General features: G+C 45.1%; 1 protein-coding gene across 1 annotated transcript in view; it reads left to right on the forward strand.

The window, feature by feature from the left end:
* The window catches only part of FAM184B (family with sequence similarity 184 member B), a 151,671-nt gene that overhangs the window by 86,118 nt on the left and 39,647 nt on the right, over positions 1 to 25,906 (forward strand). The window contains exons 6-7 of the mRNA XM_058723003.1: positions 14,433 to 14,543; positions 18,587 to 18,694. Coding sequence (XP_058578986.1) covers positions 14,433 to 14,543; positions 18,587 to 18,694 — 219 coding nt within the window. The remainder of the gene's footprint in view (positions 1 to 14,432; positions 14,544 to 18,586; positions 18,695 to 25,906) is intronic.

The raw sequence follows: 25,906 nt of genomic DNA on the forward strand, positions 1-25,906 counted from the left end.
GATTCCCAGCCAATGGAATTCTCTGAACCAACTCAGCATATGGCTAACCAGTCCCCAGGATAGTGGGGTCACTAAAGACCCACATACCACAAACCTTCTGACCAAGCTCAGCATGGGGCAAACAAGTTGCCTGAATACTGGGCCAACCGGGAGCCCTCCTACTCAACAGAACACAGAACAATCAGGTCTTCCAGCTGGCCCAGCCAGGAGCCCTTCGACCAAGAGCCAACTGACCCTCATCAGCACAGTGTGAACGAATCCCCCAGACACTACCAACTACAAGCTTTCTGACCCACATTAGCACAAGGCAATCATGTCCCTACTGCCCCCTGGCTTGTGGGGATTTCTCTGAACCACCTTAGCACAGGGCAAAGGGGTCCCCGGGACAGTAGGCTGACTAGGTGCTCTTGGACCAGGAATACTCTGACCCCACTTGGAATGGGGCAAATGAATTCCCCAGACATCTGACCAAGTGGGAGCCCTCCATCTCACTCAGCTCAGCACAGTGCAAACAAGTTTACCAAACACACTGAGGACCAGAAGCTCTCCTACCAATTAGAGGAGGGCAAATGAGTCCCTGGAACACCGGGACAACCATGAGCACACTGACCTAGTTTGGTACAGAACAAGTGAGTCTCACAGACACTCCTGTTTGGGAGCCTTCTGACTCCCTGGCTCAGTTCAGGGCAGTGAGCCCCTGTATACCCGCATGACTGGGAGACTTTTGACTTGGCTCAACACAGGGAAAATGAGGCCCATGGATACCTGGCCGACCAGGAATTCTCCAAACCCGCTCAGCACAGGACAAATGAGTCCCCTGGACCACTGGCTGAATGCAAACCCTCCAAAGTGGGAGCCCTCTGACCCAGCTCACCACAGGACAAAGGAGTTGCCTGGGCACCTCACCAACTGGGAGCCCTGCCACCCCAGCTCAGCAAAGGGTGAATGAGTCTTCCAGACACTTGACAAACCAGGAATTCCAGCCAACTCAGCATAGGGCCAAAGATTCCCCTGCATATCCGGCTGACTGAGAGCTTAGTGCAGGGAAAATGAGTCCCCAGAACATCTGTCTTTTAGTGGAGGAGCCAGGATAGAGGCTGTCTGCGAAGGTAGAGGTTCCTCTCTCTGCTGGAAGCTTGCTCCCAAATGTCACTCAGCTGTGGCTCGAGGCTGAGGCCTGACGAGTGCTTGAAACCACTCAGACTGCAGTCCCCACAGTCAGACCTCTGGCCCAGGACCAACTTCAGCCTGGTATCCTGATGGCACTTCATTTGAGGAGCCTTCATCTTCTGGGGAGTTGTCTTCAGAGGGAGCAAAAGATACCATGCCTTAAACGAGATAGACTGAAAGCTGGAAGAGTTTTCCATGGAAATGAAGTGTATGGATAAATCTTTGACAGCATTTGACAGAAAGTTTGAATTTATGAAAGAAGCTTTCAATATAAGGAGGCAGAGGAATAAATCCTTCAGAAAGTGTCTGAGCTAAAAGATTTACTCTTAATGTGTGAAGAAGAAAACCAAACATTGAGAAATCTGCTTTGTCACTGGATGTCACAAGAAGGACACAATTTAAAGAACACCTTGCCAGAGAGCCAGGTCTCCCTGGACAGGGGCATGAGATGCAGAGGGGGCTGAGAGCAAGTTCCAGAGGGAACCCAGGCCCTGAGCATGGAGAAGTCATCAGCTGAGCTTCTCCAGGCTAAGGAGAGGTGCTCCAGCCTCACAAGAACAGGGCAACCAGTGGGGTCAGAGGCAGGCTGATGTCCATGAGCCGGAGAGCTTCATCAGCAACATGCATGGCTTCCTGGGAGCATTTGCCTTGCAGGCAACATTTTCAAAGGGGTAATGTCCCTGCACATGCCCACCCTGAAGGACATGGAAAAGGAGCTGGGGTGGATTGGGGGTCACCTCCCAGAATGGGAGATGACATGAGTTTCAGGATTTATATGAACTTCAAATAAATAATTTTAAATAATTATTTATGTTTTTAATGTTTATTTTATTTTCGAGAGAGAGAGAGAGAGACAGAGTGTGAGTGGGGGAGGGGGAGAGAGAGGGAGACAAAGAATCTGAAGCAGGCTCCAGGCTCTGAGCTGTTAGCACAGAGCCTGATGTGGGGCTGGAACTCAGGAACCATGAGATCATGACCTGAGCCAAAGTCAGATGCTTAACCAACTGAGCCACCCAGGCACCCCTCTGATGTCTTTTATAACGGTGCTAATTCCATCATAAAGGTCCTACCTTCATGACCTAATCTCCACCTAATTACCTGTCCAAGTACTACCTCCACAAATTCACAGAGGTTTAGGACTGCAATATGTGAATATGGGAGAGGACACAATTTAGTCTGGAACATGTGTCTTCGTGTGAATTTCTTTGGGTTTATCCTGTTTGGGTTTTTCTCAGTTTCTTGAATCTTTAGGTTTATATCTTTTGGCAAATTTGGGAGATTATCATCCATTTTTTCTTGAAATACTTTTTCATTCCCACTTTTTTTCTTTTCTCATTCTTGGATTCCAATTCGGCAAATGTTAGAGTTTTTGCTACATTTTCACAGGTTCTGTTCTTTTTTTCCTTTTTTTCCAGTCATTTTATCTCTCTTGTTCAGATGAAGTAATTTCTGTTACTCTGTCTTCAAATTTATGACTCTCTTCTAGATTCCTCTCCTTTCTGCTATTGAGCCTATTTATGGTATTTTTAAAATTTCAGTTATTGTATTTTTTCAGTTCTAAATTTTCAAGATAGTTCTTCTTTGTATCTTTTGTTTCTTTGCTGAGACCTATCATTGTTCTTTTGTTTCAAGCATGTTTGTGATTGCCAGTTGAAGCATTTGCATGATGGCTACTTTACAATACATCAGGTAATCCCAACACCTATGTCATTTTGGTGTTGGGCATCTTTGGATTGTCTGACTTGTACAAGATGACATTTTCCTGGTCCTTGGTATGATGAGTATTCTTAATCATATCCTGGATATTTTGGGTGTTGTTATGAGACCCTGGATCTTCTTAAATCTGGTGTGTCAGCAGATAGTGGGTCTACAGAAGTGTGGCTAGCAAGTGCAGCCCCAGACATGTGCCCAAACCAGAGGGAGCACGTTGAGGCCCAGGCAGAGCTACAGCCGCTCAGTCTGGCCAGACACAACTGGGAAATAGAGGACAAACTGCGTGGAAAGTCACACCATCGTGGCATTCTTCCCTGCAGGCAACAATGAGGACACATGACAACTAAAAACATGCTGTTTGCTGAATTTACCCCTAAGGATGGATCAGAACCGTGTAGTGATCAAAACTCTGGTTGGAAATGGGGAGTCCTCAGGAGATGCCTGTTTCTGTGTGTCAAGTGCATTTGGTCAATTTGGTGTATGCTGGTCGAAATCAGTAGGGATGGGCTTACTGGGATGGTTGGTATTGATGTTGGACTTGCTCAAGACTTAAATCAAAAAGGCCCTGTCTTGCGGTGCCTGGGTGGCTTAGTTGGTTGAACATTCGACTCTCGGTTTCAGCTCAGGTCATGATCTTCCTATTCGTGAGATCCAGCCCCAGCTGGCAGTGTCGCGCAGGCATGGGTTTCTCTCTCACTCTCTCTCTACCCTGCCATGCTAATGTTCTTTCTCTCTCTCTCTCTCTCAAAACAAATAAATAAACATTAAAGGGAAAAAGGCCCTGTCTTACTAGTGTCCTCATCCTAGGCTTCATCCCACCCAACACCACTCCCCACCCTCTAGAGGGAACCTAACCGGGTTTCCAGCCCAGGATGGATTGGCTGGCTCTGCCGGTGGGCTGGTGTGCTCCACTGATGTGAGACACACATTCCCCTCCCCACCTACTCCCCCCAGTTTCCGGCTTGAGGATGACCTCTGCCCTCATTCCCATTATCAGAGTACAGCTACAGAGGAAGAATAGTGTGGCGGTCAGCCCACCTGGAAACCCCAAAGGTCAGTGTCTCCTTCCTCCACATCAGCTTGGGGCAGCCTTGAGGTCCTCCCATACTCCCCTGGACACTCTCTCAGAGAAGTGAACTCCAGGACCAAGGGTCTCATGGCGGGTTTTCCCTCCAGGCAACCACCCAAGGCCATTCTGAGGCATGGCCCCAGCTGGGACCTCCAAAAGCCTGCCTCCCGACAGGTTCCCTCTTGCTCAGGTTGGCCAAGGCTAGCCTCTCCACTTGAACTGAAGAACCCAGGTGGCATAGGATCAGACAGTTCGACCCAAATCCATCTACAACCAGAACACCTGCCTACATACCCCATCATGTCTGGCCCCACAGACAGAGGAGTACATTCATTCAGGGCTAATGAAAACGTATCTTTGGGAAATTCTTTTACTGAAAATAACCCTGAAGTTTTCCTGCAAGGAAGTGGGGTTTTTTTTTTTGATTGTAGGTGATGGCCCGAGCCACACTCTCAAAGTCAGGCATTTCGATTCCACGAGAGAAAACTGAAGATGAGCTCACCCTGTTCACGCCACACTCCTCAGCCGGACTGCAGCCGGAGTGCTGACTGCAGGGTGGCAGGCTGAGGGGGTGGCTTGGGGGCAGCTGCAGCGTTAAGAAGGGAACAGAGTTCTGCGGGTGTCACAGGACAGTCAGCCCGAAGGGAGCATGGCAGCACAGCACCTGCAGAAGCCTTCGTAGACGTCTGCTTTCCACTGTGAAAATGAAGGAAACACCTTGGGACAAAGGTGCACAAATCCACAGAGATAGTCCCCCTGACTCCCCGTTAGCAGGTGGCCCCATTCTCCCACTTGCTCATGCCCCAAACCAAAGTGTCCTCCCTCCTCCCTCCTCCCAGCGCATCTGTCACCCCAGCTGAGCTCCTGTGCACCTGGCTGCTGGCTGTTGTCCTTTCCCCAGGAGACTGAGCAATGACTACGTATATTCACTGCATCCTGCCTGGCCATGTTTGGACTTCTAGCTTCCAGGGCACATGCTTCTCACTCTGCCTGACCCTGGGGAGCCCCCCCCCCCCAGGCCTGTGTGTCACCCCCTCCTTTGCTGGCCACCTCCCCTGAAGTGATCTTCCCCATCTCCGTGCTTCTGGGCCTCCTGGGGAACCCCTTGAGAATCCCCACATAGAGGACCTCCCCCCACAAACTAGCCCAGTGCCCAGCTCGGTCTCTCCATCCCCTGAGCTCACACACCGGCCCCAGTTGGCTTTTAGAGCCACTGTGATTGCTTTGCTTGATTGTAGTCCATCTCCTAGAATGTGAACTTGGTGGGCCCGGGGACTGAACCCCTCAATCTAGTCGGTGCCCAGTAGGTATTTTGCACTAACAAATGCATTGTTCTTTAGGACAGGTTATATTTAAATAAACAGTCGAACTCAATATAGTGCTATGTGGTAGAGAGTAATATTTGAACAAATGTTTATTTAGCACCTATGCCTTAAAGCACTGTGCCAGTGAACAGGACGGGGTACGCCCCTGGACGCAGTGCGGGCCTGCTCTGTAGTTGGGTGAACTTAAATTGAATGCAAATAGAGACACCCAGCTCCTGGCCAGATGGAGCCTCAAGACAGAGGGACGATGGGGTTGGGTGGGATGAAGCCACAGCTCCAAGGGGCCCGCAGTCACACATGGTAGGCACCTTCCAGGCTCTGGGGACTTCACACAGACATGGAGGAGGTACCCGCTTGCCTGCCTTCCAGCCCAGCTCCTCAGGGCAGCAGGGCTGGCACAGCGAGGTGGCCGGCTTTTACCCTTGTGTCCCTCTTACTGACTCTGTGTGCCGCCCCCCAGCTTTTACATTTCTGGCCCCTGCAGCCTCTATTAGTAATTTTTAATTGGATGCTGGACATTCAGAATGTTAACTTGTTGGGTCGCCTGGGTGGCTCAGTCGGTTAAGGGTCGTACTTTGACTCAGGTCATGATCTCAAGGCTTGTGAGTTCAAGCCCCACATTGGGCTCAGTGCTGACAGCACAGAACCTGGAGTCTGCTTCGAATTCTGTCTCTTGTCTCTGTCTCTCTCTGCCCCTCCCCCATTCATGCATTCTCTCTCTCTCTCTCTCTCTCTCTCTCTCTCTCTCTCAAATATGAATAAATAAATAAAAAAGAATGTTAACTTGTTGGAAGTATGGATTTTTTAAAGCATCCTTTTATGAGTGCTAAATGTTTTGGCAAGCCGAGAAGTTAAATTACTTGTGAATCGGCCGCATCTTTTCCAGACATTTTTTTTTTCATTGTGGTCAAATGCATATAACAGAAAATTTACCATTTTTCCTGACTTATTTTTAAGCTTTGTTGGGATGAGTTTAGAGTAGGGTTTACGCTAGTGCTGCTCCAGCCCTACTACTGAAGGGTGACCCTTTATAGAGCCACATGCCCCACGTATTGATTAATATTGGTGTCATGGTGATCGCTAATGGTGGCTCAGAGTGACTTAGGTCACTTAGGTGGCTTAGGTGGCTTAGGTTTTGTACTGACTCTTTCATGGGCTTTACTATAAGTGCATTCCAAATCATAATTTTTCTTCCTGAAAAACAGTTAATACGTTTTCCTTTAAAACCCCAGTTGAAAGGTCTGTTTGGTAATTTTCTGTGGTTGCTCATTTATTGTTCCCATTACAGTGGCTCCTTCCTGTGTCTTTTTTTTAAAAATTACCTGTAATTGTGGACAATCTAGACAAGGAAGCAGAAGATGGGTGTGAGTCCTGCTTCTACCTTATGGGATTTCTTCCATGTGAAATGGATGTACTAAAGCTTTTTCCCTGCGTACCATGAGAGTTCAGTGAGAACAGAGTTTCTGGAAGTGCTCTGTGAATTCTGTAAATTAATGGCTCATGGAACCCTGTTCTAGGTATGGATAGGAAGCTGCAATTTTTAGATTTGAAAGCACTAGTCTCCTTTTTCCTCATGTTCATATCCTGGTAGTTGTTTTTCCTCTTTGCCTAGCTGGGAGGATGTTAAAATTTCCTGCTGAAATCCTCAGGTTCACTTTGGCCTGAGCTGGCTATGGGGATGCTTTCTTTCCAATCTGTGTTCTGGAGGCAACCCAGAACCATTCATCTTCTGACAGTAAGTCTCATTATTCAGCACCTAAAATGAAGCTTACTGAAATATCTCCAAAAATTATTAATGAAGTCAGCTATTTCCATCTGTGGGGACATTTTTTTCCACTTTAGGTCCATTTGTCAAGGCGACAACTGAAGCTGTGATTGATTACATGGACCCTGGGAAGGTGGGCTGCATAAAATTAGAAATAACCATTGCTTTCTGCTAAGAATCTGTCTCACAGGAGTCTACACTGTCGTTGTAGTGAACATGCTTTGGCAAAGTCAGTGAGTATCTGCACCAGGAAGCATGTTAAACAAAACTTTTCAACAAAAGCTTCACTGACTGAGAAGTTAATCAATGAAGTAAAAAAAAAAAAAAAAGAAAGAAAACAAAAACTTTGCTGGGGGGATGGCTTTATTTCTGATGGTTCTTGGGACAAAAGGATAATTTATATATATATTTTTTGCAAGTGATCTCTCCGAACAACAAGCCATGCAAGAGGGATCATAGATTCACTGAAGAGACTGTACGCATGCTAAGTGTCCACCTCATGTGACCTTATAATCTAATCACTTCCCTCTTTTCTTCTAAGTGACTGACCCCAGGGCCACTGGCCTGACCTGGACTTGGCCCCACAGGAAGTGCAAAGTGTGTCCTCCAGGTGATCAATAGCAGCATCTTTTTAGATGCCCGAGTCAGAAACCCAGGAGTCAGACATGACTTCTCTTTCATGCATTACATTCAGCCAGTCATCAAGCCCATGTCGTCCACTCCTTTGATGGCCCTGAAATATCTCCATTTCCTTCCATCCTCAGTGGTAGCACAATGATCTAGTCACCCACCATTTCCTGCCAGACCATGCGATGATCTCCTGACTGGTCTCCCTGTGTCCCCTCTCCCACTTCCTTGAACCCAGTCTCCATTCCAGGGGGGATCTTCTGAAAACTCAGCCTTGGTTTCAAACTCTCCAAAGGCCCTCTATCGTCTTCACAGTGTAGTTCAAATTCCTTAATGTGGCTTTTTAAGACCCTACATCACTGGACTCCTGTTTGACTCTCTTGCTTCATCCCACACCTCTCCCCGGTTTAATTCTGCCTTCCAGCCTTTTAGGTCCTCATTCATGACAAATCCTTTCCCTTCTTGGCCTTAATGCATAGCTCTTCCTTGATGGGGAACACTCCCCCACCAACTCCCAAATTCATCTGTCTCATTTTGCCTCGTTTTTGCTGATCCTATTGGTCTTGGTTTAAATATTGATCTTTCTAGAAGCTGTCACTTGCCTGGCCTAGTGTTTGGTACGTGGTCCCCTCTGTACCTACCTTAGCTTGGCTGTTACTACACTTCATTGTAATCACCTATTTGCTACTTGTTTTCCCCACTGGGATACCCTGTTCACGACTACCTCCAGTGGTGTGTTAGAGTCAACTTGTACTGACTCCTAAGAGACAATTGTTACATCTTTTCCCAATTCTGTGTTCAGTGACATCATGGCAATAGCTTGAAATTGGCCACAGTAGGAGTTCTTATGCCACAGAAATTAACAAATGCTACAAATCAAATTGATTGGTTGGAAGCCAGCTAAACATTTACGAGTCACTATATCTCTAGCCTCTTCAATACTTGGCCTGTAATAGACATTCAGTTAATTTTGGTTGGTTGAATGAATGAATGATAGGTTTCCATTTAACCCCAGGTCATCCCCCATCACATAAGCCTTTGCCTCTCCACATTCCCATATGTCAGCTCAAGTGCTGACACTCCTTGGAAACAGAACAAGGCTCCAGTTTCTGAAGACTGGACTTCCAGCTTCTTCACCCTGCTTTGGGGAGCATCTGGGGCCTGCCCACAGGACCTCCCTCAGCTTTGCTGTAGCAGAAGTAGGATGGCCTTTAAGTCAGGCGTTTGCCTGTGCTGCATGCCACATTTCCCTTAGGATGGCGGGGAAGAAGTGCAGCCAAGCGGCCAGCCTTCCCTGAGTTCACCTTTGACTTCTCCACTTACTGGCTGCACAACCTTGGGCAAATCACTTAACCTCTTAGAGCTTCGTTTCTTCATTATATAATGACCATTAACACTGGTACCCAGTTGATAGGGTTTTCATAAGGATCAAAGTGATTATTTGTGTAAAGGAGCAGCAGATGGCATGCACTCGGTAAATGTCAGCTGGTATCACTATGGCCATCTCTCAATGAGAGCATAAAGGTCTGTAATCAATTGACAGCATACAAGAACCACACTCCAGGTAGCTCTCAGATACTATAACCTCAACTTCACGGGATATTCTTGAATGTCCCAGGGCTCAGTTCTTGAATCTCTCCTACTTTTCCTTTTTATTCTCTCTCTAGCATTTTCATTCAAATACATGGCGCAATACGTTCTGTATGCTGACTCCCAAATGCATACCTGCAATCCAGAACTCTCCCCTGATTTCCAGACCCATGTGTCCACCTGCACACAGGACTTCTCACAGAGGTCTCAAACTCAACAGGTCCCCGAGCTCCTCCTGCTGACCGTAAACCTGCTTCCTTGTCTGTGTTCATGGTGGCACCATCCTCCTCCACCCCGCTCAGGTTAGAAGCCCTGATGTTGTCCGTGACTCCTCCCTTTACAGCAGGTCCTTGCAGCGAACACTGAGAAAACATCCATGGTTCTATGCCCGTCACCAGCCACGCTGCTGCCTCAGTCCTGCCCCCTTCTGCTCCTGCCTTGGTTACTGTAGCAGCCTCCACGCTGGCCTGCCTGCTGCCCCGCTTGCCCCGTCCCCCCTTCAGTCTGCCCTCAAGACAGAAACCAAGTGACCGTGTTAACGCTGAATCATCTCACTCCACTTTCCAGCTGTTGGCTGGCCTTCATCTTACTCGTCTGTCTCTACCACAACGTATGAAGCTTCCTGTGGTCTCCCCCGTGTCCTCTAACCTCATTGCCCACCCCTTCGGTCATTCCATTCCAGCCAAGTGGCCTCCTGTCTGCGCTTAGAACATGCCAGGGTCTGTGCAGGTCCAGGAGGGCTCACACCAAGACATCTCATTGGTTAGCCTCCTCACTTAACACAAGCCTTTACTCCAGAGTCGTTTCTCCTGAGGACTTCTTTGGCCAACCTATGTGAACTGAACCCAACCCCTCGACCTTCCATAGCCCCCTTTCCTGCTTTGTTATTTCTCCTTGGCACTTGTCATCATACAACATAGTGTATACTATGTTGAGCCTATTGACTTTGATGCCTGTCTCTTTTATGCCAATGTAAGTTCCTGGTGAGTAGATGTTTCATCCGTTTTTTTTTTTTCTTTTTGAGTGTGTGTGTGTGGGAGAGAGAGAGAGAGAGAGAGAATAAAGGGGGAAGAGGGATAAAGAGATAAAATATTATGTGGATGTGGAGCCCCATGCGGGGTGCGTCCAAATGTTTCATCTGTTTTTATCCCCAGCTCTGAGAACAGTGCTTGGCACATGGTAGGTTTCAGTAAGTATTTGTTGAATGAATGATCTGTTTTCTACTTATAAAGACCAGCTAAGAGGAACAGAATATTTCCTCCTTTTCCTCAAAATAAGCTAAATTGGAAATACTATGCATCTGTCAGAATAAGAGTAGTACTTCTTATTTATGGGTCCCTCACTAATTATTTATCCACCCCTCACCTGCTGGCACTGTGCTGGGCATGGAAGGAACACACTGAGTCACAGAGAAGTTAGGAAATGTGTTCCAGATCACATAGATAAAAGGCTGTTCCACTCACATGGTCTCCAGAATGTTCCTCTACCTGGATCTTCTATGTGAGGTTGTCAGTCTATGGTGAGAAACTGTGGAGGAAGCAACCCTGTGAGCCTCATCATTTTGACTAAAGTATGGAAGCTATTGAGAAGACCACAGGAAGACTTTGTTCTGATTTTAATATTTCCCTGCATCTGAGAATGTAGTTGGCTTCTTGACTTATGGAACACTGAGAGTTGTGTCAATGAGCATTCCTCTTTTCTCATTTGACACTACAAAACTTAAACCTGGGTGTCTACCATGCCCTCTCCAATATAGGTCAGATTTTGGGTATGATCTTCACATTTGTTTTCTTTTGACCTGCGTATGTATCTCTAATTTCTATTTTCCTGAAGTATTTTATGATTAAGTTTCTTTTTTTTAACTTGAAGTAGATATTTAATAACTTTGCAGTTATTTCCTTTAAGTAATATTAAAAGCTGAGCTGAGGTACAAAATTAAATTGGTGCCAGGAGTGAAGTAATGGTTTATATAAAATGCTGCTGACTCTGGACTTGCTCATCCCAGCAACTTTTTAAAAATGAATTATTAAAAAAAATTTTAATTCCAATATAGTTAACATACAGTGTTGTATTAGTTTCAGGATACAATATAGTAATTCAGCAATTCTATACATTACTCGGTGCTTATCATAATAAATGTAGTCTTAATCTCCTTCACCTATTTCACCCATCCCCCTACCCACCTCCTCTGGTAACCATCAGTTTGTTCTCTATAGTTAAGAGTCTGTTTTTTGGTTTGTCTCTCTCTCTCTCTCTCTCTCTCTCTCTCTCTCTCTTTTTTTTTTTTGTATATTTGTTTTGTTTCTTAAATTCCACATATGAGTGAAGTCATGGCCATTCTGACTTATTTCACTTAATATTATACTCTCTAGATCCATCAATATTGCAGCAAATGGCAAGATTTCATTCTTTTTTATGGCTGAGTTATATATATATATATATATATATATATATATATATACACAGCACATCTTCTTTATCCATTCAACTATTAATGGACACATGGATGCTTCCATAATTTGGCTATTTTTTAAGTTTATTTATTTATTTTTGAGAGACAGAGAGACAAGTGGGGGAGAGTCGGAGAGAGGGGGAGACAGAGAATCCCAAGCAGGCTCCATGCTGTCAGAGCAGAGCCTAATGTGGGACTCAAACCCATGAAACTGTGAGATCATGACCTGACCCTAAACCAAGAGTCAAACGCTTAACTAACTGAGCCACCCAGGTGCCCCATTTTGGATCTTTTAATTAATGTTGCAATAAACATAGGGGTGCATGTATCCATTTGAATTGGTGTTTTTTTACTCTTTGGCTAAATACCTAGGTGGAATTACTAGATCATATGGCAATTCTATTTTTAATTTTTTTGATGCACGTCCATACTGTTTTCCACAGTGGCCACACCAGTTTGCATTCCCACCAACAGTACACAAGGGTTCATTTTTTCCCCACATCTTCAGCAACACTTGTTGTTTCTTGTGCATTTTTTAAATCATTCTGACAGGTATGAGGTGGTATCTCATTGTGGTTTTGATCTGCATTTCCCTGATGATGAGTGATGCTGAGCATCTTTTCATGTGTCTGTCAGTCATCTGTGTGTCATCTTTGGAGAAATATTTGTTCATGTCTTCTCATTTTTTTTTTTTTTTTAAATTTTTTTTCAACGTTTTTTATTTATTTTTGGGACAGAGAGAGACAGAGCATGAACGGGGGAGGGGCAGAGAGAGAGGGAGACACAGAATCGGAAACAGGCTCCAGGCTCCGAGCCATCAGCCCAGAGCCTGACGCGGGGCTCGAACTCACGGACCGCGAGATCGTGACCTGGCTGAAGTCGGACGCTTAACCGACTGTGCCACCCAGGCGCCCCAGTCTTCTCATTTTTTTAAAGTTTATTTATTTATTTTTGAGAGAGAGCACATGCAGGGGAGGTGCAGAGATAGAGAGAGAGACACAGAATCCCAAGCAGGCTCCAGGCTCTGAGCTGTCAGTGCAGAGCCCGACGTGGGGCTCTAACTCACTAACCATGAGATCATGACTTGAGCCAAAGTCAGATGCTTAACCAACTGAGCCACCCAGCTGCCCCTCTTCTTCCCATTTAAAATTTTTTTTAACATTTTGTTTTATTTTTTGAGAGACAGAGGACGAGCAGGGTAGGGGCAGAGAGAGAGGGAGACACAGAATCCAAAGCAGGCTCCAGGCTCTGAGCTGTCAGCACAGAGTGCAATGCAGAGCTCAAACCCACAAACACAAGATCATGACCTGAGCTGACGTTGGATGGTCAACCCACTGAGCCACCCAGGCACCCCTCTTCTTCCCATTTTTTAAATAGATTATTTGGGGGTGTTTTTGGTGTTGAGTTGTATGTTCTTTATATATTTTGGATACTAACTCTTTATTAGATATGTCATTTGCAAATGTCTTCTCCCATTCAGTAGGTTATCTTTTAGTTTTGTTGATTGTTTCCTTTGCTGTGCAATAGCTTTTTGTTTTTGTTTTGAAATTTTTTAATGTTTATTTATTTTTGAGACAGAGAGACAGAGCATGAGTGGGGGAGGGGCAGAGAGAGGGAGATACAGAATCTGAAGCAGGTTCCAGGCTCTGAGCTGTCAGCCAAGAGCCCAACATGGGACTCAAACTCACAAACCATGAGATCATGACCTGAGCTGAAGTTAGACACTCAACCAGCTGAGCCACCCAGGTGCTCCAGTAGCTTTTTGCTTTGATTTAATACCAGTAGTTTATTTTGCTTTTGTTTCCCTTGCCTCAGGAGACATATCTAGAAAAATGTTGCTACAGTAGATGTCAGAGAAATTACTGCCTGTGTTTTCTTCTAGGATATTTATGGCTTCAGGTCTCACACTTAGGTCTTTAATCCATTTTGAATTTATTTTTGTGTATGGTATAAGAAAGTGGTCCAGTTTCAGTCTTTTGCATCTAGATGTACAGTTTTTCCAACTCCATTTGTTGAAGAGATGGTCTTTTTTCCCATTGCACATTCTTGCCTCCTTTGTCAAGGATTAGTTGACCATACAATTCTGGGTTTATTTCCGGCCTGTCTATTCTGTTTTGTGCCAGTACCATACTGTTTTGATTACTACAGCTTTCTAGTATATCTTGGAATCTGGGGTTGTGATACCTCCAGTTTTCTTTTTCTTTTTCAAGATTACTTTGGCCATTTGCGGTCTTTCATGGCTCCATGCAAATTTTAGGATTATTTGTTCTAGTTTTGAAAAAAATGCTGTCAGTATTTTGATAGAGATTGCATTAAATATGTAGATTGCTTTGGGTAGTATTGACATTTCAGCAATATTGGTTCTCCAAATTCATGAGCATGGAATATCTTTACATTTGTTTCTGTCATCCTCAATTTCTTTCATTAGTGTTTTATAGTTTTCAGAGTACAGGACTTCCATCTCATTGGTAAAATTCATACCTAGGTATTTTATTTTGTGGGGTACAATTGTAAATGGGATTGTTTTCTGAATTTCTCTTTCTGCTGCTTCACTATTAGTGTATAGAAATGCAACATATTTCTATGTATTGATTTTGCATCCTGTGACCTTTATTGTAAGCTTCTTTGAACTCTTTTGGGAATAGAGCAGGGTGTGAATAGGTACATGTCCTGTCCATGCATTCGTGACTTGTGTGGATAACTCTACTAATCATCATTTAGGAAGTAGAAGCACAGTTGGAGGAAGTGAAGAAGAAATCAGAAAATGAGATCAAGCAGCTGGAAGAAGAGAAAGCAGCCCTAAATGTGAAGCTCCAGAATTCTCTGCTCGAGGTAAATCCTGAATTAATGCAGTGCTTGGGAGTGATGGTTCTGGGTGGGAGTCTTGGTTAACTGAGATGCCAGGAATCTCAGAAAACTGGCCCAACTTCTGTATGTTCAGCATCCTCAGCAGAAAGGAAAGGACTTCATCCTGACAAGAAATATGTCTCAGGAGGCATAAATTTAGCTGCAAGTAACAGAGAGCCTGATTTATGGAGGCTTAACAAAGAGGCGTTTAATGTCTCACATAAAAGAAGGAGGCAGGAGGCTTCTGGGGTTGATTCTGTGGCTAAATTATATCAGGCCTGGTACATCTGAGATTCCCATAGTCCTGCCTCCTCCTGGGCTCTGTTCTCACTTTCAGGAGTATTAGGTGCTTTGCCTTCATGGGCTCCTTCCTCTACTGGAAAAAATATCAAAAAGCATATTTTATGACTACATTGGTATGAAGATGAATATAGCCAAGCTGTATTTTTACCTTCTGACTTTAAAAGAAATTAAAGCATTGTCGTGGCCCCTAAAAGTATTGTGGGCCCTAGGCCCTGTGCCTTCTATGTCTAATGGAGAAATTAGCTCAGATTCCCCCAGACTGGGAAAATGACTGTCACTGCTTCATTGTTGAGCCCAAATTTACACCAAGAAATGGGGAGAGGAAGTGAAGACCAGGCCTGTCTACTTCATCAGGAAACCACCAGCCTCCACAGAGGGCTCCCACTGACTCTTCCTCCCACTGGTAATGTCTGCATCACGTGACCAGCCTGGGAAGCGAGAGTGGAGGCAGGGAAGGGAGAAAGGGGTAGAGAATGCCTGTAGACCAGCTGAACATCACAGTTTGCTTGGTAGGGAAGTCCACCTACCCAGACCACCCAGAAACCAAGTCAAAGTTTAAAAGACCTGTTGACCCTGTTATGGTGGGGGAAGAACTCTTGGGAGGGCCTGGAAACAGGCTTCATTCTTTTTTTTTTTTAATGTTTATTTATTTTGAGAGAAAGAGAGAGCATGAGCAGGGGAAGGGAAGAGAGAGAGAGGGAGAGAGAGAACCCCAAGCAGGCTCCATTGTGTCAGCACAGAGCCCCACGTGAGGCTCAATCTCACAAACTGTGAGATCGTGACCTGAGTCGAAATCAGGAGTCGGATGTTTAACTGACTGAGCCACCCAGGTGCCCCCCGGCTTTGTTCTTGAGCCTAATTAGGCCCTCAAAAAATGTAAAGAGGTTTCCTTACTTCCCCTGTCCTCCTTCACACATTCCAGATGAGCCCTGAGTCCACCATCCCCTCAGGAGCCCATGAAATTGGTTCCTCAGCCCTGATCGAGCACTAGGACCTCCTAGGGGGGGTTTTGAGAATATAGAAGCCGTGTGCAAAATAGTCTGGATTGTTTAAGGATACCTCTAATGGAGTTCAGTCTGGAGACATGCATGGTGAGAGAAGAAAACCTGAACTGGTGGTTATTTCTAGAAGGGAGAGGGGGTGGTGGATCAGGGAGAAGCTCAGGGGCCTGCAGCGGTGTCTGTGGTGTTCTCCCTTCAGCTGAGTGATGAAGGGAGAAAAACACATTCGGTTTTTCTATGTCACAAGTTATCATTTTTCTAAAAGGTGAACGTGCCAAGCCTTGAACTTGATATATCAGGGGCTCTGGAGGAGAGGTCCTGGTGGGAAGTCTCTGCTCCAGAGGCTTTGGTTCCACCTCAGCCCCAGGTGGCTGCACAGCAAAGATGCCCGTTTCGCTCTCACTCCTCTCTCCCTCCCTTCTGAGTTATACTGCCAATCTTTACACCGGATCTGGACTACTCTGTGCTGCAGAACTTAGGGAGGCTTCAGCCCAGTTATCCTTCTGACATGGGACCCTGGGGTCACCACCTGATGATTTCCCCGAATGCCCCTCAGAACCCCTCAAAAAATGACAAGAGTGAGTTTCGTCAAGTGCTTGCTCTAGTTCAGCTACTGCCTGAGCAGTTTCCATATATGAACTTTTAGTCCTCACAACTGCCACACAGTAGGTGCTGTTGTGATCTGTGGTTTACGGATGAGTTAACTGAGGCACAGAGATGGTAAGTCACTTCCTCAAAGTCACACAGGTAATGAGTAGTGGGTCTCAGATTCCAACCCAGGTTATGCGGCTCTGAAGACCCCACTCTTAACCGTTATGCTAACACTATGTGCAGCACAGTATGCCGTGTCTCTGATGCCCCAGGATCACTCAGGACATGAGTATCTGCAGATGGCTGGTGTGACCCAGAGGCTGACCTTGACAAAGTGCCTGCCCGTCACCCTCCATTCCTTCCACAGCCTTGGTGGCGACATCATCTATTCACCCGCTTACCAAAGCGAGAAATGGAAGCGTCAGCCCTGACCTCCTCCTCTCCTGCTCCTCTGTCCTCACCTACAGTCCCTGCCCTGCCCACCCTCACATCCACTCAGCTGTCAAGTCCTGTGTGTCCTACCACTGAAGGCTCTCAGTCCCCCTCCCCTGTCTTTATCAGCCCCCCAGGATGGCTCACCTAGGCTCTGTTTTTCTTTACCTCTTATAGACATTGTGTGAACAAGTGCATAGAACTCATTTGAGTATTTCATAAGCCTTAGCAAGATGTAGTGTAAGTAGTTGCATAATCTTCTTCTTCTGTGATGTTGCCTGGAGTCTTGAAAGTCTTGGCCTGTATCTCCCTGCCTCTACCTTCTCCCTAGGCTGGCTAATTCCAGAACTAGCATTCTAAACCCCAGATATGCTCAAGGCCCCACTCCTCCTTCTCCCAAATCTTTTAATCGCCATGTTTTTCATAATTTGGGCCTAACCTAACTCTCCACCACTACCCCCCAGGACTCTGTTTTCTCCCATCCACTCCTTCATGCTGAGCCCCTGACATGGAACTTTCCTCCAATTCTCACACACATCCTACCTTCCCTCTGCCATTGTACCTACTATTCCTACCACCTGGAATGTCCTTTCTCACCCTGGCCACAGATGGACTCCTATTCATCCTTCAGTGCCCATAAAGTTGCCCTGGACTCCCCTCGGCAGAGTTTATTGCTGTAAATTCTCTGCAGTAGTATGTGTCTCACAGTAATTGTTGTGAGGGTTAGAGGAGTTTATACTGTCAAATGCTTAGGTCTGTTCCTGGCACAGAGCAAACTCAGCATCAAAGGTACTATTATTAGTTTGTCTTCTGAATGTTGCTGTGATTATAAACGTGTATCTGCCTCCTCCATAAGATGACAACTCCTAGAAAGCGTGGGCTATATTTTATTCTCTTACCATCTTGCTCTCACTCTGTCCCTCTCCCTTATCTCCTCATACCTGGCATGATGCCTGAGGAGCACTAGCTTTCCTACAAAGATTTGTTAGCAACATCTGAGTTTCCTGTATGGTTCTAAGCCTTGTTCTTCCCAAAGTCTAGAGCAGAGAAGCCAGTCTGTTTAATTGAGACTCTACACTTAATTGGTTAATAATAATCATCATAATTAAGGCTCTACAATTTAATAGCACCTTCTAGCCACTGTTTCATTTTATTGGTATAATTCTTTTTTTAATATTTGTTTTGAGAGAAAGAGCAGGGGAGGGGGAGAGACGAAAGAGAGAATCCCACGCAGGCTCTGTGCTGTCAGCACAGAGCCCGACATGGGGATTGATCTCACGAACAGTAAGATGACCTGAGCCGAATTCAAGAGTTGGCCGCTTAACCAACTGAGCCTCCCAGGTACCCCTTATTGGTATAATTCTTAAATACTGTTCCTTTTCTTTACCAACTAACTTTTTAAAAAAAGAAATAGAGTGACCTTCCAGGAATGGTATGAAAGCCAGTGAAAACCACCCTGCAGCTCTAGTATAGGTGTATTTATATAAATAATTTAAAAGGAAGTATAGGCTCATCTATTCCAGGAAGACGAAGCAACTTGCCAATTAGAAATGCCCTTTCCAGAAGCACATTTGGAATTTGTCTAATGGAGCACTGTTCCCAGAACTGATTGACCCAGGAGAATGGTTTCCCAGATTAATGACCCCATCAGGAGATGGGACTTTGTTTCCATTACCAAGCGTTTCTTTTCTTCCATTTTAGGTTTTAAGACTGGAAGAATTTATCCAACAGAATAAGGTACATCCCCGAAGAGGCAAAGAAAGGCCCCAGGAATTGGACAGCCAGCGCTGTAGTATTTTAGAGACCCAGGTAACCTCTGTTTTTTCTGCTTTAATTAAGGATATTTCTCTTCTTTCAGCACTTCATCGTCCCCAGTGACACATGCTGGCATTAAGAGGTTCTTTTATTTCCCCCCTCAGAGCTGCCAAAATGCCTGGAAAATAAAAAATCACCACAAAATCCATTTGCACAAACCGTAAAGAAAATAGAGTTCCAAGTAATTATGCATGTGGTTTGAAAAAGAACAAGGCTTGTCACATGAAACCTTCTCTCCCTCTCTGAGAGCAGCTTGCCTGGCAGATAGAAGGGCACTCACCAAGAGCTGGCCTCCTGTTCTGCCCAGCAGGAAGCATAGTAATAATGCTGTCTGGCCACCCCCCTCCGCCTCTGTGGGATCAGTTACTCTCATACTAGCTCTTCCCCACGATGCTGCCCTTTCAGGGACTCTGCCCCAGGGCGGAAGCTGGTTCCTGTTTGTCCTCTGTCAGCTCACGATAAGCTATTTTATTTTCCTAGGGACGCCATGATGAATTACCACACGCTTGGTGGCTTAAGCCACAGAAATGTGTTGTCTCACAGTTTTGGAGGGGAAACATCCCAAATCAAGGTGTCAGTAGGGTTGGTTCCTTCCTGAGGCTCTGAGGGAGAATCTCCTGCATGCCTCTCTACCAGCTTCTGATGGCTGCTGGCAATCTGTGGCACTTGTGGTTTGCAGATGCATCACTCCAAGCTCTGCCTCTGTCATCACGTGTGTCTATGCGTCTGGCTCTTCACTATGGAAGACCTTCTTCTAAGGACCTTCTTCTAAGGACACCGGTTGTTGGGTTTAGGGCCCACCCTAATGCAGTTTGACCTCATTTTAACTAACTACATCCACAAAATCTTATTTCCAAATAAGGTCACCTTAGTAGGTAATTGGGGCTAGGGCTTCAATATATCTCCCTGGGGGCACAATTTAATGCAAACCACAGGCACTCATTTAACATTTGTTGCATGATGTCAAAAACAGATAATTCCTGTGAAGTTAGTGTTTGAGCGCCCTGGCTTGGATGATCCTCTTGCTTCAGCTTTCCTATTATTAACCTTCACATCTGGAGCCATCAAAAGCCCACCACTGTAAAATTTTACTTATTACTGCCCTAAATTTTCAGTCTGCTTCATACTCCATGTGGGAAAACGCATGTGGGTCTGAATCTCATTGTTTCACCCTCACCCATCTCTTATTCATCACATCCGTGTGCCTGAGTGTCTACAGAAAGAGGCAGTTTCTTTTCCTCGACCTCAGACTTCCAGAACTTGAGCCCTGATCCTGCCAACAGTCCCCTGGCTTGCCCCACTGGGATTGCTCATACTTAACCACATATTCATCAGGGTAAAAATGAGCCTAAAATCTGGTGGATAAGGACTTGAATAACAACATTTGTATGGGACCTGGTCAGTTCTAGAGCACGGTCCCCATCTATGACTTCATTGGAGTTTTACAACAACCCTGTAATGTACTCATTTTACAGAGGAAGAAACTGAATGACACAGCAGTTGGGTGACTTGCCCATGGTCAGAGGCATCCAAGCAGCCAGGACAGAACAGAACTACTTGTCTATGGTTCTGATCCTCTACTCTTCTTGTGAAAGTATCAACACATGCCCAGATGCCTCCCAGATAAAACTGACCTCAACTCTGTCTTGGGGTTAAGAAGAGCGGCAAGGATTCCCTGTGTTTCCCTTCCTGACACCCAGAGACTGGGGGGAATCCTTGAGCAGCCCTCATTGCTCCCACATAAGCCTGTAGGAGAAAGCTGAAGGCACCTTCATCCATAGGGCTGGTCCTTCCTGATCTGGGGCTACCCATCCTTTCTGATGATGTCTTCCTGAGAAGTAGGCAGATATTTTCATTCTCCTGCAGTTTCTCAAGAACCAGCCTCACGAGCGAGCCTTCTGTTGGAAGAACTGCTAGCCCCAGGGACAGCTGAACTTCCCACCAGCACACTGTGCAGTTTCTCAGAAAGACTCTTCCTCAAATATTTGAATATTTCTCAGCTCCTCACACTGACTGTGGCAGGAAGATCAGATGGAGTTGGCTGGGATCCTGAGTGAGGAGATTCCAGTGAAAATAAGGTTGATAAGCTCAGGAATATTGTGCATTGGCTGCATTTTCAGGGGACAATACACAAACATAGAAATTCTAGGTATGTTCCAGGACTGATGAATAAGGGCCAGAGCTGGTATGGCAGCTCAGGGTTTCTCTGCCTGATCCCCAGTCACTACCCACCAAGTGCCAATAGCATCTCCCCAATAAAAATGTCTCAGCCAAAAATGTCTCCAGATGTCATCAAGAGTTTCTTAGGGACAAAATTGCCCCCAGTTGAGAACCACTGATGTAGCTAAGAGCCCTGAAGAAGTTCAAAATCCAAGTGCATGTTGACAACCATGAATTGGTTCACCATGAAACTTGGCTCTCCTACCACCCTCCTTGGTCTAGAACATTGTCACTTATGAACCCAGTTTCTAGAGAGTGGTATGTATCTCTCCTACGTAGAATTGCCCGTGGAACCTTGAAGAATACCAGTTCCATTTGGTTCAACTCTGCATGCACATTATTCATTCATTCCCCAGTCATTTGTGGAATAGCTAGGAGGTATCAGCCTCTGAGCTAGATGCTAGAGGAGAGAAAAATTCATAAATCAACAGTGTTAAGACTATGTGGACATTTAGAAATAGAATTAAACTTCTATTTAAATTTAATTTAAATTAAATTAAACTATGTTTTCTATTAAGCAACTATTATATACTTTACAGGTAAAGTTTGTTCTTTTAACTTGTTTTCTTTTCAAATGTTTGTGGCACAGAATTTAAAAGGTATATAAAGGCATACTATGAAAAGGATCCCTCCTCCCCCCAGTTCCCTATCTTGTCTATCTGCTTGTCTATCTGCTCAGAGCTATACTGTGCTTATGCAAGCATAATTATGAATATATTATTTTTTCTACAAATGATAGCATACTGCCTTGTGCTCTACTTTTTGTACCTTAAAATTTCATAGAGAAAATTTAAGGAGATTGTAACACGGGTAAACCTCCATATCAACCTCATTTTTTTAAAAAGAAAAACCGTAATATATTTAACCTTTCTTTTTTTTTTTTTTTTTTTTTTTTTTTTTAATTTATTTTTTAATATATGAAATTTACTGTCAAATTGGTTTCCATTTTTTTTTTTTTTAATTTATTTTTTAATATTATTTAACCTTTCACTTATGATAGATATTTTGGTTGGTTTTTCCCTTACAGGGACTACTTCACTGGATAGCTCTGTAGTGGGATATAGTGTAGTATAGTGGTTAGGAAAGCTCACCCCTGAACCAGATGCTTGGGCTCTTACTGGCTAGAGAATCTCAGACAAATGATTTAGTCTCTTTGCTTAAGCTTCTTCATCTGTAAAATGGGGCAATGATACCATCTATCTCAGAGGGCTTTTGTGAGAACTAAATGAATTAATATATGTACAGTGTCAGAAAGTACCTAGCATGTGGAAATGCTCAGTAGGTGCCAACTCATGATTGCAGAACTTTCTGGCTCCAGTGGCATGTGATTTTTTAACTTTGATAGTTATGCCACATTGCCTTCCATTGATGATGTCCCATGGCACACTCCCAATGGCAGCTCATGTGAGTGCCTGTTTCCCCACAACTTGGCCAACACAGCACATTACAAAACTTTCTGAACATGACCAGTAAGAGAAAATTTAGAATTTAGTTAAAATATTTTTGACAAGCCAACTATATGCCAGCCAAGGGAGTCGAAGCTTTGCTCAGACTCTAGAGAGACAAAGTCCTAGAGATTCTCTGAGGCTGGTGCAGAGGATATGTTAGTGGCCCTCTGCTGTGCAGTGATAGCTTTCACTACACAGGAACCTGCAAGGGGCAGAGTCTTGAAGAGAAGGCTCAGAGGGGATTGAACCATCTGGCTGCTCATCCAGAGGTGGAAACAGGGACAGCACGCCACTTCCCCAAAGATATTCTTGCTGAACTGGGGGCTATAAAATTTAAGTTTGTTCAAGACTCAGGCATTCTGGGGCGCCTGGGTGGCTCAGTCGGTTAAGCGTCCGACTTCAGCTCAGGTCACGATCTCGCGATCCGTGAGTTCGAGCCCCGCGTCGGGCTCTGGGCTGATGGCTCAGAGCCTGGAGCCTGCTTCCAATTCTGTGTCTCCCTCTCTCTCTGCCCCTGCCCCGTTCATGCTCTCTCTGTCTCAAAAATAAATAAAATGTTAAAAAAAAAAAAAAGACTCAGGCATTCTGGGGTGTCTGGCTGGCTCAGTTGGTTAAGCATCTGAGACTTCGGCTCAGGTCATGGTCTTGTAGTTCATGAGTTCGAGCTGCGCATTGGACTCTGCACTGGTGGTGCGGAGCCTCCTTGATATTCTCTCTCCCTCCCTCTCTCTCTCTCTCTCTCTCTCTGCCCCTTCCCTACTTGAATGTGTTCTCTCTCAAAATAAATAAATAAACTTAAAAAAAATACTCAGGAGTTTTAGTTTAGGCCATTGACTCTTCTGCCAAAGCAGTGCAGAGAGTCAAGAAGATATAAATAATAATGCCGATTGAGAATCGAGCTGTTTTCACTCCACTCCCAGAACATGCAGAGAGAGGGTTGCCAAGCCTGGGTGTGGCTCTGTCTCTGGGACAGTTAGCTGGGACTCTGCTGAAACTTTTGTCCTTGTCTCTCATGTCAAGTCTCTTTGATTCTCTTAGATTCATAGTTTTATTCTCTGGGTTTCAGAAAGCCATGTCAGTCTTGCTAATTCTGAAGGAAAACATTCTTTTTTTTCTGGAAGACTCCTCTGTTGCCTGGGTCACAGTGAACTAGGGAAGATAAGGGAGAACTTTTCATATTCTTGTGCCTATACCTCTCCAGAAGAGAAAGGAGAGTCATTTGTGGTAATTATTATTCAAGCCTTTTTTGCCTCAACAAATATTTCTGTGTAGTGTCTGTGCAGGGCAGGGGGGCTGGATGCTGGGGTAAATGAGATCCTCAGAGAGTTGGTCCTCAGAGAGTTCCATTGCAAGTGGGGGAAATAAATTTTTATTTAAATAATAACCCGGTATGAGAAATACTGTAATAATGGCAGGAAGATTCTTTGCAGCCAATATGGGAGAGGCAGGTTTCTGCCAAGGGGAGTCCAGGAAGGTTCCACAGAGGAGTGACATCTGCTGCCATCTGCCTGGACACTGAAAGTTGAAGATGACTTCATCGGCAAAGGGAAGGACCACAGTGAAATGTCCCAAGTCGAAATCGCCAAGACTGTTAGGAAGGGAGATGAGGGGTACTCCAACACTTTCCCAGGCTTGAGAAGTGTCCCCTGGTCACAGGAGGCCCTGTGCACTTTGCCGGGTAGCTGTCACCAAGTACCATAACTGGATCATATGAATCCAAGGGTGTCAGCTGTCCTGAGGGCGGGCAGACAAATAATCACTAAGCCCTTGAACAACTGCAATGTTTCTGTGTGATGTGAGTAGAGGGGTCTGGTTCTATCTGACATGGAACAGGCAGGCTGCCCTGAAGAGTTACTCTGTGGAGAGATTCCTGGCCGAGAATCAGACTGAGATCTGCTGATCCTGGGAAGACAGCATAGGGAGGGCAACAGCTCCTGTCTGAGATTAGGACATGGATTCCACCCCAGCTGTACCCTAGACCTACTTGGGGACCTCAGGCAAATCCACAAACCTGAGATCAATTTCCTTATTAATCTGATAAGGCCCTGACTATGTGCCAAGAACTTAGTGCTTTACACGGTCACACGACAACCCTAAAAGACAAGTGTCATTATTATGCTCATTCTGCAGGTAGGGAAACTGAGGCCCAAAGAGTAGCATCAGGGCCCATGATATCATTCCATACTGCTTCTCATTAGTAAAATGGTGGCTATAATCCCTGCTTGGCTCCACACCCCAGGGACTTTTGGTAATGAACAGAAGAATGTGTATGAAGGCGCTTTTCAAAACTGTTCAAGATTCTATAAATGTAAGGTGACTTTATAGTATCTATTACAGTCCCCTGTAATCATTTCAGCAAAACCCCATTGCATTAGGTGTTCTATTTTAAGATGTACATAATGCTACTTTTGAAAGATTGTCAGCTGAACTTGAGGATGACTTTGAATATTCCCTTCCAGGAGATTTCCTGGGTGTGGGTGTTCCTTTAAAATAGAAATAATCCAGAAGAGGTTAGCTGCCTGGAAGATGAAAGATGAAGACCTAATGTGAACACAAGTTTAAAATAACCAGCTATTTGCTTGGGAGGAGTTGGGAGGAGACTTTTATGATGGATGGTTGCAGAAGAAGCAGAACTATTTATTTTTCTGTGCATACTTTATGCCCAGGCCACTTTGGCCCTGGACAGAGAGTGCTGGACTGAACCGGAGCCTGATGGGGAAACCAGGAGTGTGAATTAGGAGTGGATAACTTAGAATACACCAGGAGTGGCTCAGGGTCCTTCCTGGGAGGAGCTCACTGAGACCCTAGGCAGATAACCAGGAAACGGGCAGCTGGAGAGTCTGCTCTATTTGAAGGTCAGAGAAGAACACACCATTGACATGAGTAGTGGTGGGCTTGAAAGCATTCATTCAGCCAACTGGTGATGTCCATGGTCATATCCATTTGTGAAATATTCCAATGGCACCCTAGTGCCTTTTGAATGATGTACTTTGACTTCAAATGCCAGGCGCACAGATAGGGGGAGAGAGGGGGGAAATATTTTTGACATTTATATGGTCTATTGGTCCACACCCCACCTCCCCACACCCCGCTACACCAAAAGTTTGCTGAAATCAAGAACTATGTGTTCTTAATCTTTACCCTTTCCAGTACTTAATGTATCTGCCTGCGGCAGATGTTTAGCACCATCTCATACACAAATTGATACATGACATGACAACTGAATGAAGGGAATTAAGGGTACCATTTTGGGTCCTGATAGTTAAAGGTTGGATTAGGAACCCCATACAAAATTTGCCTTGGCTGGAGGATGATTTAGAAGAACACTGGGGTCCTTCTCCAATTACATGTGGAGGAAGAGGAGGATTCACCTTCCTCTTTGGGAAGGATGTCCCTGTCTCTGGCCCTAGGGGATGGAAAAAAAGCGAATAGACCGAAAGGATTACTGAGTTCACCTCCCTGTTGATTAGGAAAACAGCTTTCATCTGTCAGGTTGATTTTGAGCATCTGTTTCACAGACAGTTCTCATATCACATTT

Source organism: Neofelis nebulosa, chromosome 3, assembly GCF_028018385.1.
Source record: "Neofelis nebulosa isolate mNeoNeb1 chromosome 3, mNeoNeb1.pri, whole genome shotgun sequence".
In the NCBI taxonomy this organism is placed as follows: Eukaryota; Metazoa; Chordata; class Mammalia; order Carnivora; family Felidae; genus Neofelis; species Neofelis nebulosa.